Source organism: Gymnoscopelus braueri, assembly GCF_963280865.1.
Source record: "Gymnoscopelus braueri genome assembly, chromosome: 16".
Lineage (NCBI taxonomy): Eukaryota > Metazoa > Chordata > Actinopteri > Myctophiformes > Myctophidae > Gymnoscopelus > Gymnoscopelus braueri.
Window position 1 is genome coordinate 24,775,547 of NC_137616.1, and position 16,910 is coordinate 24,792,456.

The 16,910-nt window shown below is 41.4% G+C and overlaps 1 protein-coding gene across 4 annotated transcripts in view; it reads right to left on the bottom strand.

The window, feature by feature from the left end:
* Positions 1 to 16,910, bottom strand: part of LOC308103548 (rho-associated protein kinase 2-like) — a 53,074-nt gene that overhangs the window by 17,346 nt on the left and 18,818 nt on the right. For 3 of the 4 annotated variants that reach the window (XM_080453571.1, XM_080453570.1, XM_080453568.1), the window contains exons 9-21: positions 15,144 to 15,303; positions 12,637 to 12,736; positions 11,958 to 12,037; positions 11,713 to 11,761; positions 11,220 to 11,355; positions 10,626 to 10,717; positions 10,004 to 10,250; positions 8,114 to 8,220; positions 7,208 to 7,367; positions 5,430 to 5,590; positions 4,342 to 4,526; positions 3,310 to 3,379; positions 2,290 to 2,393 (exon numbers count right to left, since the gene is read on the bottom strand). In XM_080453571.1, coding sequence (XP_080309697.1) covers positions 2,290 to 2,393; positions 3,310 to 3,379; positions 4,342 to 4,526; positions 5,430 to 5,590; positions 7,208 to 7,367; positions 8,114 to 8,220; positions 10,004 to 10,250; positions 10,626 to 10,717; positions 11,220 to 11,355; positions 11,713 to 11,761; positions 11,958 to 12,037; positions 12,637 to 12,736; positions 15,144 to 15,303 — 1,651 coding nt within the window. The remainder of the gene's footprint in view (positions 1 to 2,289; positions 2,394 to 3,309; positions 3,380 to 4,341; positions 4,527 to 5,429; positions 5,591 to 7,207; positions 7,368 to 8,113; positions 8,221 to 10,003; positions 10,251 to 10,625; positions 10,718 to 11,219; positions 11,356 to 11,712; positions 11,762 to 11,957; positions 12,038 to 12,636; positions 12,737 to 15,143; positions 15,304 to 16,910) is intronic. The other variant, XM_080453569.1, reaches the window with a different exon arrangement.

Here is a 16,910-nt window from a genome sequence, read left to right on the forward strand (position 1 = left end):
CTGAAAATAGCAGATCTACATTGGCGTTTAAACGCTCATGAAAAAAATTAAAACGCCAATTTGCATAGAGGTAACATTGAAAATAGAAGCCAATTCATTGTTCAGAAAAACGTCGGTGTGAACACAGCATCACAACGTGTGTAAAACCTTTCAGATGACTAAAATATGACTGAAACTAAATGGAATTTTATTCAAAAGACTATGTCTGTTCAATTATCTAGCCAGTCACACAAGCAATGCGACTAATTAGATCAGCAGGACACTTCGTACTGATCAGTGAGCATCCACCCTATTTAGTTTGGTCTACCCAGTACCGCGGGAAGTAGGGGTTGCGGCTGCCCCCCCTCCCCCCAGCCCATAAAAAAAAAAAAAAGAGTTTTTGATAATAAATCGGTAAAATCAGGCAAAAATAAGAATTAAATAACATAACTCTAACCTAACCCTAATCCTAACCCTAAAACCGAAATAAAGGGACCAAAAACTGGGGAAAAAACGAACCCAATCCGCCCAGAACCGCGAAAAATGTTCGCGCGCGCGTGCATGAGGTGCGCATACCGCACCCCTAACCTAAAAGGTCTTCCCGCGGCTATGGGTCTACCCATGTGGGTGTAACATTCTGTTGATCAATCTTGTTAATCAACAGAATCTGTTGACTTGGTACTGTCTTAGATGACGCAACTCAGGCTCCAGCACTGTTATTTAACAGTGGCTACTGTCCTTATCTGATCTAATCAATCAACTCTCTGTACTCTATGTACATAGTCCCCTGGTTTCAATAGTGTAGTCACAGCTGTAGCTTCTTAGAATTGCATATATTTGTACTTATTATGGCTGAATATCCTGAAACATTCTGAAAATAAGACACAGGAAGGCGCTAGAAGGCCACATGTGCAGGTAACATGCCAATACAAACGCCACCGTTGATAATGGATTATTCTACAATGACTAAAACTAAATCACAATTTGCTGTCAAAATCAACACTGGATAAAAACCTGGGGGTCTCTTGTTAGTATGGAATAAAAACCTGGGGGTCTCTTGTTAGTATGGGATAACAACCTGGGGGTCTGTGTTAGTATACTGTTGCGAAAAACCTGGGGGTCCGTTAGTATGGGCTAAAAACATGGGGGTCTGTTACGATGAGATAAAAACGTGGGCCTTTATTAGAATGAGATAAAAAAAAACTTAAGGGTCTCTCCTTCACAGTACAAATATCCATAAATCTGTAGACCGTTTGGAAATGGCTTTGCAGACCATAAATCTGATTTGAAGGACCACATCCTGAGGGCGCGGCTTTAAATCATTTCTCCAAGGGGAAGGAAGGGAGAGCAACTCTGGTGCCAGCTAGCAGTGTGTAGTTAAATGAATGGTGTCCATGGGTCGTAGTTCATCTGGGAAAGCTGCATATCCATTTAAACTGCTACTGCACTAATCCTCTTAAGCTGGTTATAAAGGGACTTTACATAGGCTAAAAACACTAATCAAGATAATCTTGGTTTATTGTTAAAGGCCAAACAAAGGAGAATATTTTAGTGTCATATTATAGATCCCTTCACTGCTCCTTTTGTTTCTGTAGCGTAACTAGCCAGTTGCCATGCATCTCATAATTATATGCTTTCCATGCTAATATGGGTTCCTCTGCATAGGGCCAGAGGAATAGGGCTAGACTAACATTAGAAAGGGGAATTAATTAGGTTGATCCAGAAAATATGATATCAGTGTGTAAAGCTACTTTACTCAAGAATTAAGGTATTTTGCATTTGAAAATTATTCAGGTGATTAGCATTAGAAAATTATTCAGGTAATTTGCATTCCAACAATGTTCGGGTAATTTCCATAGTTGAAAACAGCTAGCTGCTTTGATACTTTATCTAATTATTCGCTTAATTTAACTCAACTGCCAGCATAAATTCTCAATGTTAATCATCCATGTCAAATGATTTCACTGTAAGCGAGCGTTCCCTCCCATTTGAAAGTGTATCCAAGATTGAGGTTCTCTCCGGCACCCCAAATCAGATGTTTGGCCCATCAAGATTGGAATCAGGTTTCAGCAAAAACTCACATGGAAACTTATTTTTGCAAATCATTTTTGAATCACATTCCTTAGCCTTGTTCAGACTGCATTAACCAATCCAACTCAGATTTGAGTCCAGTCAATCAGATTTGACTGGATTTGTGCTGCCAGTCTGAACAAGGCCTGATTGACACCTTGTAGTAGAAGTTGCTTCTACACCAGCAATGGTGACAGTTAATGGGTCAGAGCAAAACATTAATGGAGGCAGTAACACTACCTTTCGTCCTGGTATTCCTCCAGTCTTTGCAGTGCATCTCTGTAGAGTTTATTCTTCTCATCACACTCCTCCTTCAGCTCCCGAATCTGTGTCTTGTACAGGGTCTAGGAAAAAAACAGTCATCATACATTAATTTGGGTAATGGATGTTTACTGAATTTCTTTTTTATGGCACAGCATGGCCAGGCCCTAGCTATATTTCAGACCTTTTAATTACCTACTATAGGTGGCAGTGCACAGCTTCTGCTCCTTAAGCCTGATTTATACTGTGAGCTTATAGAATAACAAACAGTTATTTTCGGTTTGTGATAAAGTGTGCAACCAAGTATAAATCAGGCATTTGCCAGAGCATTTGGTTTGTTTCATAGTTAAAACTAAAGGCAAAGGTGATTTGTGTTTGACAGGACCCTGGGCTTTCGAATGGCCTGCGCAAGTAGCTCAAACTAGCTAAATCAGTATTATATTTTAAATCAAAAAAAAAAAAAAAAGAAATATTGATTTTTTTTCATAATTGCATTTATATTATTTTACCGTTTTATTTGTTTCCATGTTTTCTTTCTTGTTACAGTGCCTGTGCTTACTTTGATTATGCCAGTGAGGTGCAAGTCCTTAGTGTCAATTTATCCATTTGTAACTCAGTGTGTGTGCTCTGTGCAATGATTTATTTGAACACCCTCAGAGTGACGAGTAAACGATCCGAAAATGCTTTGCGATTATTTCACATCAAACTATTCATTTGAAGATACCTCGTTCACACAGGATGATGCTTTAAAAAACGCAGTAAAAAAGAAATCAACGCTTTATCGCCTCTTTATATCTACTTATGACACAACAGCAGTTTAATTAGTTAATGCAAATTAATCGCCCAAAATAAATACGCCCGGTGGATACGGAACTTTACACTTTTACTGTGTAGCAGCACTACTGTAGCATGTTTCTTTGTACAGTAAGTACATGGACGGCCTATAAGATACAGATAAGGGGTCAGCAGAGAGCTGAAAATAAGATAAACACAAGTTACCGTGAAATATTGCTCTGCCTCCAGTTGGTCCTTTAGTTCCTTCAAGTGGCCGTCAGCCTCCAGTCTGCCCCTGTGATAGGACAAAACAACTGTCATTTAGAGGAGCCATATAAACAAGAGTCAAAGCATAGCAAATAATGTATAACTCTTGAGACTGGCAAGGCATTGAGCACTACACTGCAAATACTGAGTGTTAATTTGGCTCTGAGAAGGTGTAAATGTAACCAAAATGGACACTTAAGTGTTGCATGTTGTTTACCCTCTCCGAGTTACAAATGAATAAATTAACATAACAAATGAATGAATTTTAGTGTGTAGAAGGTTTGAGAACAGAAGTCCAAGGCCAATTTAATACGCTTTTCTGAATTGCCATAATGCAGAACAATAACTTAAGAGGATGCAAGCACTACTTCCTCTAGTCATTTCTTGCCAGGTGCACGGTCAAGAAAATGTTACAGTCAACAGCACTCACACAAAAATGTCCTTCAGGTTTGCGACCCATGCCAATTTAGAGGGACATGAAACCCTTGACTGATTTTGTAGTTTGTTTTCCAGTTTAGGTTAAAAACTAATCATATTTATAATGGATGTGATTATAGATTTAGGGGTGTCAGTTTACATTGACAATACTGTTGACTACTCTCTATGCTTGCACAGACAGTGGCACAACCATGGCTCAGTTTAGACACACTAAATAACACACAGATATAAATTTGATTAGCTGCAGGCTGTGTTGCTTACATCACAGTGTACTATAATAAGGTCAGTCTTATGCAGCCTACCATGACTTTACCCTGCTGTCGTTTTTTAACCTGAACTGGATAACAAACTACAAACCAGCCTAGGGATTCAGCTCCCTTTAATAAAAGTAGCCTACCTGAAGGAAATAATGCAGAACAATCCCACTTGCTCGTACCTGGACTAGTATTTCAAGCAGGTTAAAACTAAACTGAAATACTGTGACGCAGGTCCTGTGTACATGTCTGTGCGTGCGAGAGTCATTCATTGTGTGTGTGTGTGAGTGTGTGAGACCTGCGTAGGTCCTGGTTCTGTTTCTCCAGGGTCTGCTTCATGTCCAGCAGGTGGTTGAGTTCCTGTTTCAGGTGTTTCTCAGAGGAACGCAGCACTGAAACCTGCTGACTCTGCATCTTCAGGTCGTTCTGACTCAGACTTCGCTTCTGAATCTCCTGCTCCAGACGCAGGCTCAGGTTTGTCACCTGGGACGGATGCACACAAACCCAGAAAAACTGAATATACTTTTAGTTGTGTGAGTGAGTGTGTTATGTACTTTATGCATTCAATTCAAGCTACAGAAAGAATAAACTGTAACATGTTAATGGAGTATAAATCAAGCATTAGCCGGTCTGTCTGTTTCTATAAACTATTGTCGCGTTTGAAGGCTACCATGGGTTTTTAAAGGAAGAACACCATGCATCTGTAGTATATCACAATATCTCAACAAATCTCTCCTAATCGTCTTAGCCAGAGGTGTACAGTACCAGTATAACATAGGCTGTCCTAACCAAGGCTCAAACCCCGACTATAACCATCTATAACCTAAACGTAACCATTTCATTGGTGGAGCTCGTTGAGGGAAGTAGGATTTACAATTACAATTTAGGTATTTATCAGACACTCAGTGACTTACAATAAGCAAGGTACATAATCACACACACAGAATGCAGAGAGAACAGTAGTAGTACTTCAAGAAACTAGGACTCCAGGTAAACCATGAACCTAGCATCTGTCTAAATAACATGTAATCTAAATTACATTCTTCATTTTTGTGGTCAAGAAAAACAAGCCTAAGAAACAGTACACAGCCTGGGAGTAAATGTTGCCTGAGAGATATAAATTCAGGGCAAGAAAGTCCCTTAACCGAGAGGGCTGGTCACACCACACCACACCACACCATGGGTGAAAGCTCAATGCAGAATGCCTGCCACTGAGCAGCACACACACACACACACACACACACACACACACACACACACACACACACACACACACACACACACACACACACACACACACACACACACACACACACACACACACACACACACACACACACACACACACACACACACACACACACACACACACACACACACACACACCTCCTCAGAGAGCATGTCCTTGTCTGCCTTCAGCTTATCCAGCTTTTGCTGGGACTGCTTGTAGTCACAGTCCAGCATGGAGTGGTCTTTCTGCAGCTGCAGCAGCTCGCTCTCCACCTGCAGCTTGGAGTTACGCTCCTCCTGAAGGCTGTGCTCCACCTCTGGAACACACACAGAACAAAGAAACGGAAAGATTAGGCGACTAATGAGACAGATTAGCTCACTTTCCTGGATACTAGGGTTTGATCTAACAATAACAAAACATTCTTGCTGCTTAACATTTTGCCTAATGCACTGCAATGAGGGTGACATAGTTTAGGAAGTTAGTTTTAGAACGTATTTATAGAATGTACGGATTACTTTTAAAACACTTGGTATTTGATTATCTATTTATTTATTTTTACAGCTCTATATGGCTCAGATTGGGTACATTAAAAAGGGTGCTGGCCTGGCATGCAAACATATCTGATAAACATTTAATATGAACTCAAATATGATATAACTATATAATCTACTATGTGGTCGTCTCACACCAACAGCTGTAATGTTTTGTGAGATCTGCATCTTGGCTTGAGGGGATGTACTGACCAGGGTAGCTGTGTCACAGTCGTAGAGTTGAGAGCTGACTTAACCCACCCGTTATCATCAGATGACCCTTAGGGGTATAGGGGTGGGCTGGTAACACTCATTGTTAATTCTTGTCTGTTCGTGTTCAAATATGTTCTGTCTGTAGAGTATTTAAGAAGGCAGATGTGCTGACCAGGGTAGAGTGTCACAGTCGTAGAGTTGAGAGCTGACCTAACCCACCCGTTATCATCAGATGACCCTTAGGGGTATAGGGGTGGGCTGGTAACACTCATTGTTAATTCTTGTCTGTTCGTGTTCAAATACGTTCTGTCTGTAGAGTATTTAAGAAGGCAGCCGTGCTGAAATTTGTTGAGTCAGACAGGGTTTCCGTTGCACATGTAAGTTTGGCTCCTTACTCGAGTAAAATCTCTTATACTTTGAAATCTGAATTATTGTCTTGCCTCATTGTCTATTGTCTAACATACATCTATGTTTTTGAGTGCCTAATACAGATTCTGAATTGACACTAGTCTAGAAGAATCAAGATTCATGAAGGTTTATTTGTCACTACTGAGAGGTGGTGAGTTCCGCAAGACTGTGCCAACAGCTACACAACAATAATAACAATGGATTTTGATCATCTCTAGAATGTAAATGTCGATGTAAATGACAGAAAACAGTCGCCAAAACAGAGAACTTTAATCCATCTGTGTACTTTCCCATGCTCTGTTGCAGTACAGTACAGTTTTGCAGTGGAAAAGGTTTTAACATCAGTGTAAAGCGTACTGCGACAGTACACTTGTCACGGTAGACTTTACTGTGTGTGTCAAATGCTTTTCAAGAATTGCACTGGCCAGTGCTGTTCATTTGAACCCATTCAATCCGGAAACGCATCTACAAATGTCTTCTAAAAAACTGGTTTCTGAAAAACTTATGTTGCTGTATCAGTGGTGCTCAAACTTTTTCATGTCAAGGACCCCCAAAAAGTATGTATTTGGCTACGAACCCCCATCTCAAAATATTTTGTTTCAGGGACCCCCCCAGAAGCAAAGATTTGAGTTACAAAAAAAATAATTATATATTCAAAGATTTGCACAAATGTTCACGATAAAAAAAAAAAATCTACAAGCTCATGAGCTTGTATATCTGCCATTTTTTATAGCCAAATGAATGGGTTAATCTTACATCTCTTCCCCATCCCTCATAGTCACCTTTCAAGGCTCCAGACTTGGCCTCCTCTTTGGACTGGTAGATCTTGTTTTCATCAGCTAGCTTGGCTCTGGTGGCCCTGTGTTCTGCCTCCTCCTGTTCCAGACTCTGCTGGAGGGTCTTCAGCTTGAACGTCAGGTCAATCTCCTGGTTGCTCTTCTCCTGTGGAAGCAATAGGACCAACAAGCGGTCGGTCACTTGATGGTCTGGGATTTAAGAACCATGTGAATATGGCCAATTACATATGCACTATGGCATGAGTCGATAATACAGTCAAACTATAATTATTAAGTTCAAAATTAATCCTCTGAGAGGAGTGTCTGTCCGTCTGTGGAACTGGAGAGGAATCTGAATGACTGATGTCTTAATAGGTAGGGTATAGTTTAGTATCTACTAGGTTATTAGAATGTTAATACTGTAGACGTAGTATCTCTAAAGGAACATTTAACCTTTTTTTTCAAGCTTATCTCGATTTATCGGTCCTCGCTGCTCACTGTACGATGCTACCACGTATGTCTGTCTATTTTCTCTGTGTCTCACAGGTGGACGATGCATAGCTCAAAAATGGACCTGCCAATGGCGTCAACGACACCGAATTCAGGTTCATGTAAATGATATTCTTTAGCTTCTGGGAATGTTAGCACACTACAATAGTAGCGCAGTTGTTGCATTATTTATTTATTTTCTTAATTTAGTTTTCAAGCTAACCTCATATAATATCATATACAGTAGAATATGGAATCATACGTCAGGGTTCCATGCATATTGAATCGTGCTAGTATGTTAAACCTGGGTGGAGAGAGCTGATAATTAACTCTCAACGTGTGTTTAAACGATAGCTTTTGTAACTCCAGGGGAGCAGTGGCTGGCTGCGAGTATTGAACTGAGTTCCATTAAAACAATGTTACCCGGTCAAGGTCAGTGAGTTTCTTTTGTAGCTGCTTCTTTTCAGCCTGGGCCTTGGAGAGAGACGTCTTCACATCCTTCACCTCCTCTTCCAGACCTGAGATGCGTCCTGTAGAAGACAGAGATAGGGTTGAGTGAGTGAACATGGACGAGTGAGCGAGAACAAAAGGCTTAAAAGGCATCAACAGACTGCAGAGGGCTTCTGAAACTGTGGTGCTGAGGTTGCTGGCTGGGATGCAGTGTTGATTTCATCAACTAAAACTACCTTTTTTCACTGAAATAAAAACTAAGGTATGATGACTAAAACTAAGACAAAATAAAATACATTTTAGTCGACTAAATCAACTGTACATCTAGTCGACTAAAATATGATATTTGGTCGACTAAAACTAGACAAAAACTAAAACATTTCAGATGACTAAAATATGACTAAAACGAAATGGAATTTTATTCAAAAGACTGACTAAAACTAAACTTTGCTGTCAAAATCAACACTGCTGGGATGTGGCCGTATGCTCACTGGGATGTTATTCACATTAAATTAATTAATTATCATCTTGCAGGTTAATAAAGATTTGGCTTGACGCAACCTTTTGGAAATGTAGAAATAGGAAAATGTGTTGCGCTTCAAAATGCAGGCGGTCGTCATACAGTAGGTGAGACATTGCATCATTCCCTGCACAAATGTTGCCTTCTAATGTCCCAAACCAACACACACATACGTTTTTTCCCTCGCACCAACTCCACCCAATGGAGAATTTGACAGGGAGAAAAAAAGGGGAAAAATCAGTGCAAACAGGCAGCACCCTTGTTACAATGACGTCCCCTCTTAGGGAAAGGCCTTGTTATAAAATGTCCCCTCTTTAGTGAAAGGCCTTGTTATAATATGTCCCCTCTTTAGTGAAAGGCCTTGTTATAATATGTCCCCTCTTTAGTGAAAGGCCTTGTTATAATATGTCCCCTCTTTAGTGAAAGGCCTTGTTATAATATGTCCCCTCTTTAGTGAAAGGCCTTGTTATAATATGTCCCCTCTTTAGTGAAAGGCCTTGTTATAATATGTCCCCTCTTTAGTGAAAGGCCTTGTTATAATAGGTCTCCTCTTCAGTGAAAGGCCTTGTTATACGTCCCTTCTTAATGAAGGGCCTACATTGCAAGGACCGACTATTCTCAAGTTCTTGAACAAAGGTACTCACAAGAGGTACTGGCTCTGGTCTAGGTTTGGCTTTTATAAACCTCTGGCTTTAGTCAGGGCCAGTCTAAGCCCTTTGAACAGATGTTTCCATCAATGATCAGCTCTTTCCCCAGTCCTGGTCCAGAACAACAATCTACATCTAAAGCTGGGTCCAGCTCTGAGGTCCAATTTTTGTGTAATTCCTTTTTTTTCTTTCCTGCTACAGTGTGCACATGTATACTCCAGCAGCTTTGCCACAGCTGGCTCATTAAGTCCCGTTTTTCACGTCCAAAGCAGTTTTCATTAACTACAGTATAACGAGGAATGGAAACCAATGGCTACTGGATGCAATAATTGGTGCATTTGAAAATTCTCTGGTCTCTTTCACTCTTAAAACAGCCAATAATTATTAATTCTGTAATAGAATGGAACCTTATATACCATTGAAAAAAGATTTTTTTAACCATGGTGGTAAGGTCTTTCAGTCATGTAGCGTTTCAGCTGAGCATGCCTTTGGAATTAACATGCACCACTTTAAATCTTATTCTAACAACTCACACATTACTAATCCATTTTACCATAAAATCTAGCTGTATTTTATTAATGGCTAAAGGCCCATGTCTAAAAGGCTCATCACAATTCTCTTTGGAGTGGTTCTACATTGTTAAGGACACCTGGATGCCATCTCTACTCCCAGTGTAAACTGTCTGCGACGTCTCACCCTGCAGGTCAGTGATGGTCTCTGTCCCCAGGTTGCGGTCACTTCTCTCAGCCTCCAGCGCTGACTGCAGGCCCATAAGCTGCTGCTCCAGCTCCATCTTGGCATTTTCCAGCTGACTGCATTTGTCCTGCAATTCCCTGAGGCTGACCTCCAGGCCCTGGGCCTTGCTCTGAGCCTCTGATTGACTCTTCTCGAGTCGCCCTATGGCTTCTTTCTCAGCCTGAACCGCAGCACTGGCGTCCGCCAGCTGGAGATGAACAAAAAAAAAATGTCTTGCTTACAAAATGACATGACCTCTCCCTGTTACATGACTGTTCAATCACATATTATGCTGCAGCACAATGTCCAATTTACATTTTAAGATCTCGCGGTTTGTGCGCGTGTGTGTGTGTGTGTGTGGGTGGGGGTCTGGCTAATCTCTGCCATCTAAGGGGCTCAGTCTATGTCTTCCATGAAACGTCCAAAACATTATAGACATACATTTCAAAATCTCATATTTCAAATGTTACAACTTTCTCAGGTTCAATTGTCTACTGCTGTATTATGAAACAAATGGACAGGAATGGTAGGTAAATCACATGCACAATATACGTAGATTCAAGGTAACAGCTGTGCTCCTCACCTGTCTCTGCAGGTGTATGTTCTTCTCATTGGATATCTGGGAGTTCTGGTTCCTCCTCTTCAGTTCCTCTAGCTGGTCCCTTAGGTTGTTCACTAATTAGGGAATAATCGGGAATAACAGTTGGTTTCTTATTATACTGTAGATGCCATTACATGAATGACTTTGAGCACTCCAATGAATGCAGTCATGGTTTGGAGTACTTGTAGCCCCAGTCCAAATCAAACCCCTTACATACTAAAATCCTGAGTGTTAATTTAACCACTTAAACCCTATAACTATATAATTACTGCAGTAGGAGTCCCCCATGGGGTCTATACTAGGCCCCCGCCTTTTTCCCCTCTACACTAGATATATTTGCCAAAAATACCAGATCTACAAGCTCACAAGCACTGTGACCATTGTGAGCTTGTAGATCTGTTATTTTTGCCAAATGTTCCCCAGCATAAGGACGCTAGCGTTCATAAACCTTAGGTTCACACATAAGGATCAATTGTTACAGGATTTTACAGTGTATGGTCTTCATTTATAACACATAAATATACTATACGTTAAGTCGAGTTATTGCAACAAAGGAGAAAAGTATGAGTTTCTCACATTCATTCTCCAGAGTGCGTTTCCTGTCTGTCTCAGTCTCCACCTTGCGGAGGTTCTCTGCATTCTGGTGCTGCAACAGAGCTCTTTCTCTCTCCATCTGTCTCAGAGAAGACTCCACACGCTGCCTGCTGCTCATCTGGGCACACAGAGAGAGAGAGCATTAACCACTTGCAACCTGGCGTCAATGTTTTGGGCATCTCCTTATGGGTTTTTAAAACATTTTAAAAAAGCAAATTAGCAGATCTACAAGCTCACAAGCTGTCGCATCGGCCATTTTCACTACACAACAGCATCGTGCAACAAATTATAAATTTAAGTGGTTAAGATCAATTAACAAGCAATTGTAAAATTAAGAACTTTCCACTCGTCCGTCTATCATGCACTCTTTGCATTTGCAGGGCTGGTGATTGTAGGATATATACAACTTAATGTAGGGACTAATGAATCGTTCATTATCCATCCATCAGTCCATTCACCCAATCCTTTACTGTACCTCTTCATCCAATTCTTTGACCAACTTCTCTAAACGGCTCGTGACATTTCTGTTGAGAAAGAGCAAAGAGAAAATCAGAGACAATTTAACATCATTCACGTGATACAATTTGATATGATTCTGTTCAATTCTGTTTCGATTCAATTCTATATAAAAACATACTAATACTTTTTTTTGTATGACTATTCAAGTGTTTCAGAAGTGACATTGACAGTGAAAAAGGTGTGAACAACACTCAGCCATACTTGTTCTTCTGCTCCAGGTCATGTTTGGCCTGCATCTCATGGTTGAGCTTCTCCTCCAACTTCTGTTGCTTCTCCTGCAGCTAATCAGACACAGAACAAACATCATTATCACTGCATCATCAGTTAATGAGACAGAGAACAAACCTCATTATTACGGCATAATCAATCTATTCTGTATACTCATGTTAACCCATTCAATCCGGGAACGCATCTACAAATGTATTTTAATTCCTAACAGGTTTCTAAAAAGCGCATGTTTCTATATCAGTGGTTCTCAAACTTTTTCATGTCAAGGACCCCCAAAATGATATGTAATTTGGCCACCGACCCCCATATCAAAATATTTAGTTCCAGGGACCCCCAGAAGCAAAGACTTGAGTTACAAATGTTCGCTTAAAAAAAAATATATATATTCAAAGATTAGCACAAATTTTCACGATTTTTTAAAAAAATAGCCAAAGTATAAAATAATGGCTATAGCTAAAACTTTAAATGACACAGATGCGTTCCCGGATTGAATGGATTAAATGGCAATACCATGCAATCTGAGAACAAACATTTGTCCTGAATTTTGCATTGTATGCCCACGGCTTGATGGCCGGCACCGTGGGAAAAAATCTATCATCGTCTTCAGAGTACTGTACCTGCAAAGAAACGTATACATGCCAGGAATACCTACCTCCACTCTCTTATTGTCTGAGCAATACTCTTTTTCTTCTGAGCTATCGACACTGTCTTCAGAATCCTTCGCAGAGATGCTTTCATTTGCACTCAGCAGCCTGAGAGGAGAGGGAGAATGAGAGAAGTATGAGATCAATTTTCACATTATGACAATGTCCCTCTCCCTCCTAACCAGGTATACCATGCCCATTCACTAACCAAGGCCACCCAACAAAATCCTCAGTCTTAATTCAAGAATTTTAAATGTACCCAATACCATAAGGGTCACACTCAATTGGGCATATTTATTTATTTAATTTGTAAGGGACCATGTAGAGTGTTATACATAAAATATTACCCTTTGATGTACTGTACAGAGTTGGCTTATAGCTAGATTGTTGCATACATGAGAAGACCATGAGATAAAATGTGGAGTCAATTGTCGTTTGGCCTTTATCAGCCCTTTTAATTTGGTTTTAAAAGTAGCTGATGGAACTACATATATTCATGAAGACAAAATGTAAACCCAGTAACCAATAATGGTGCCTGCAGACTGCAAGATTTTGGCCGCCATCTTATACTTTCATTATGTCACAGTCACACTGTGCAATGGTAAAAAGGTAAAAATCAATCATGATTTATCCACCATGTCATACTAAATGGTAAATTTATATAGCGCCTTTATCCAAGGCGCTTTACATTCACCCATTCACACACACATTGATACACCACCTGCGGAGGAAACCATGCAAGGCACCAACCTGCTCATGTGTTGAGCAGGTTCAGTGTCTTGAGAAAATGTTCAGTATCTGCTAAAGGACACTTCGACACGGGGGGAGCCCGGGATCGAACTGGGAAACTTCTATTTCCCAAGCGGACGCTCTACCTCCTGAGCCACTGCTGCCCCATAGTAAGTCAATGCTAAGTTGAATTCAGCCTACCGTCACACGATGTGCGATGAAACTACAATCTATGTCAGCCAAAGTATGACAGGGCAATGGTTTACCTCGACAAAACACCACACAAAAAAAAAGAGACCCAGTCTAGACTGGTCAGAAGAGGACAACATGGTTTGATAATTCTCTAAAGGGAGCCGACATTCACTAAACTGTATGCACATTCTGTTCAGTGGACTAGCGTAGGGGCGGCCATAGCTGAATGGTTAGTGATCCTGCCTAGGGAGCCAGAGGCCCTGGTTGCCCCAGGTTCGATTCCAGGCCAAGTCAGCATATGTGTCGATGAAATGAAATTTGTCCCTGAGCAAGACTCTTAACCCCTAATTGTACACAGGTTCTCATTGGAAACAAGACCGCAAGGACTTTCATGAACGACCTGTTAAAAGGAATTATCCTTTATAGTGATTGATTCCCTGTGTTTTTACCCAATCAAACCGGGAACGCATCTCTGTCAGTTTAGATGTCTTTGGCTATTCAAAAATAGCAGATATACAAGCTCATAGCACGGCTATTTGCTTCAGTAATGACTATATGACCTGTGAGTATGTAAAAAAAACTAAATTAAAAAGAAGATAAAAAAAAGATCTGTGCAAATCTTTGAATATACGTACAGTATATGTTTTAAAGCAAACATTTGAGTTACAAATGTTCACTTTAAAAATATACATATTCAAAGATTTTCACACATTTTCACGATATACAAGCTATGAGCCTGTAGATCTGCTATTTTTGAACAGCCAAAGAAATTTAAAATTACAAGAGATGTGTTCCCGGATTGAATGGGTTAACAGATATAAAACTGGTCAAATTGCCGCAGTAATCTTTTCAGAAAAGGTATTAGTTTCTGTTTACACAAACAATGACCTTCCCGATATGTTGGTAGCCGTCATAACGGTCTCACATCAACTATTGCCGTGGCACCGGTGACACTGCACAAAAGGTTGAGGAGCTGCCACAACTCCGGAGCCTACAATGGCGTGGACCGACTCACAGATGGCCATCCTTGACCCTATCAAGCCCAAGTATAAAATAATGGTTAATGTGGTTAAATTCTAAAATGACAGATCTTAATGGGATAAGAGAGAGCATCAATCCCTTAGTGAGTGCTTTGTTTCCCCGTTTCGCTCACAGATGGCCATGAACGAGGCGCCAGTCTGGCAGAGAGGCCAAAGCTATGTGAGGTGCAAGAACAAGGCAGCAGTGTGGAGTGGGGACAGGCGGACAGTGTCTGGCTGCTTTAAGGCAGTGTTAAGGTTAGGGGCGTGATGTCGTATTAACTCTTAGCTTCTTTGAGGCTTCAAGGTATGGCGATGACCTTAAGCCCATTTCCTGAGAGCACAGAGGTTCTTACAAATGGCGGCGTTCGCGCGAACTATGGTTTTGCTGAAGACAAAATGTCTATAAAAGATACGATAACAAATGTAACACTTGTTCTAAATAAAGAGCAGAAAATATGGAGACTAGCAATTATGGTTTGAAAGCTGTGACAAACAAGGCATGAGCAGAGTACAGCACAAACAAAAAACAAAGTGCTAGCAGCACGCGATACAGAATGAAACAAAACACTTACTGATCCTCCTTGAAGTAAGTGAAACCCACGAAGGGGAGCTGGTTGCCAACGAAGGCTTTGGGCGGAGGAAATTTCTCAGCACCACCTTTATCATCCTCGATATCGTCAAAGTTACTGGTGTCTATGTCACTGCTCAGTTCTGGAACTACTGGGGCTACAGCTGAGAGAGAGAGAGAGTGAGAGTGAGAGTGAGAGTGAGAGAGAGAGAGAGAGTGAGAGAGAGAGAGAGTGAGAGTGAGAGAGAGAGGAAAACAGTGAAGGTTGGTAAAAAGGAAAGAGGATGCGTTACATCAACCACACACCAAGGAAGAAAAGAAATCACTGCCAATTAAGAGATGTCAAAAATTAGCAATTAAAACTTTGACGAACACTTTATGAACCTTGAATAAACACACGCATTCCTCAGCAGTGTTCCTGAATGTACGCTATGCCAACTTGGGCAGCGGTGGTAGAAATGAGTTCTCTGCAGGTTGGCGTAAGGCTGACACCACTCCTTTCCACCTACAGTACCCGCTTTGTGCCCCACACACACACGGCGCCTTTCACACGCACAGCCTAAACACACACCAGGGAGAGTATGTTCCTTCTTCTCCCTCCTCTGCAGAGCAGCCACTCTTTTAAAGGCCCTGTACAGCAGGCGGACAAACAATGTGTCAAACCACCAATCCCAGAAAGAAATTAGCGCTGGCCCATAAGCTATTAATAGCACGGTATTGGCAAACAAACGAGTAGCCATCTTGGATCCAAGATCTAACAGGATTGATTCGGAGTCAAAAGGTGAAACGAGGTTGATCACGCTCGTGTCAAATCACATCTCGTCACTGTGCCAAATGCAATTCACAAGATGGAGGATGAAAGACACAGAGAGAGAGAGAGACGGAGAGATAGATTATGCGCCGGAATGAAACAAATAAAGACAAACAGCGAGGAAGAAAGAGAAAAAAAGCCAAAATGTGGTGAGACAGCGAGAGACAGGCTGCTCCATGGAGGCCCCTTGTGGCACGACTTCCCAGCATGCTCTCTGATAGCGGGTTTGCTAATGACAGGCAGCTGTAGCCACAGTGAGAGTGAGAGAGAAGGAGCAAACCCTCGATCTGGGGCGTCCCTCTCATTAGCCCATTAAGACCGGGAACGCGTCTGTGTCACTTTTTTTCTCTTTGTCTATTCAAAAATAGCAGATATACAAGCTCATAGCGCGGCACCGAGTGCCGCGCTATGAGCTTGTAGATCTGCTATTTTTGAAAAATCGTGAAAAATATGTTTTTTAGATTTTTTTCAAAAAACTGTTTGGATTTAGATTTTTTTCTAGAATCGCCTCAGGTCTTAATGGGTTAGGGCCGACCCACATGGGCCGCACACCCTGCCCCGCCTGCCCCTGGGGGGGGGGCACCCCATTCATCCATCCATCCATCCATCCCTCCCTCCCTCTCTCCTTCCAATGCGGGGCCCAGAGTACTGGCTCCTATGCTCTCCCACATCGCGGAGCTTTATTTTTGGGAAAAGGGAATGGGGCTCAGCTTTTGGGGGGGCGAAGGAGGAGACAGTTGGGAAACTGTGAGATGAAGCACCACCACACAGACAATCAGGACGGAGAAATGCCATTCTAAAATTGACACACGGGGGGGGAAGTACAGAGTCATTAGATGGGAGCAGTGTCATGTTGTGTGTGTGCGTATGCGTGTATATGTGTAGATATAGATATACATATACACACACACACAAACACACACTATAGAATTTTGAGGCGCACAGCAGTGGCACAGTAGT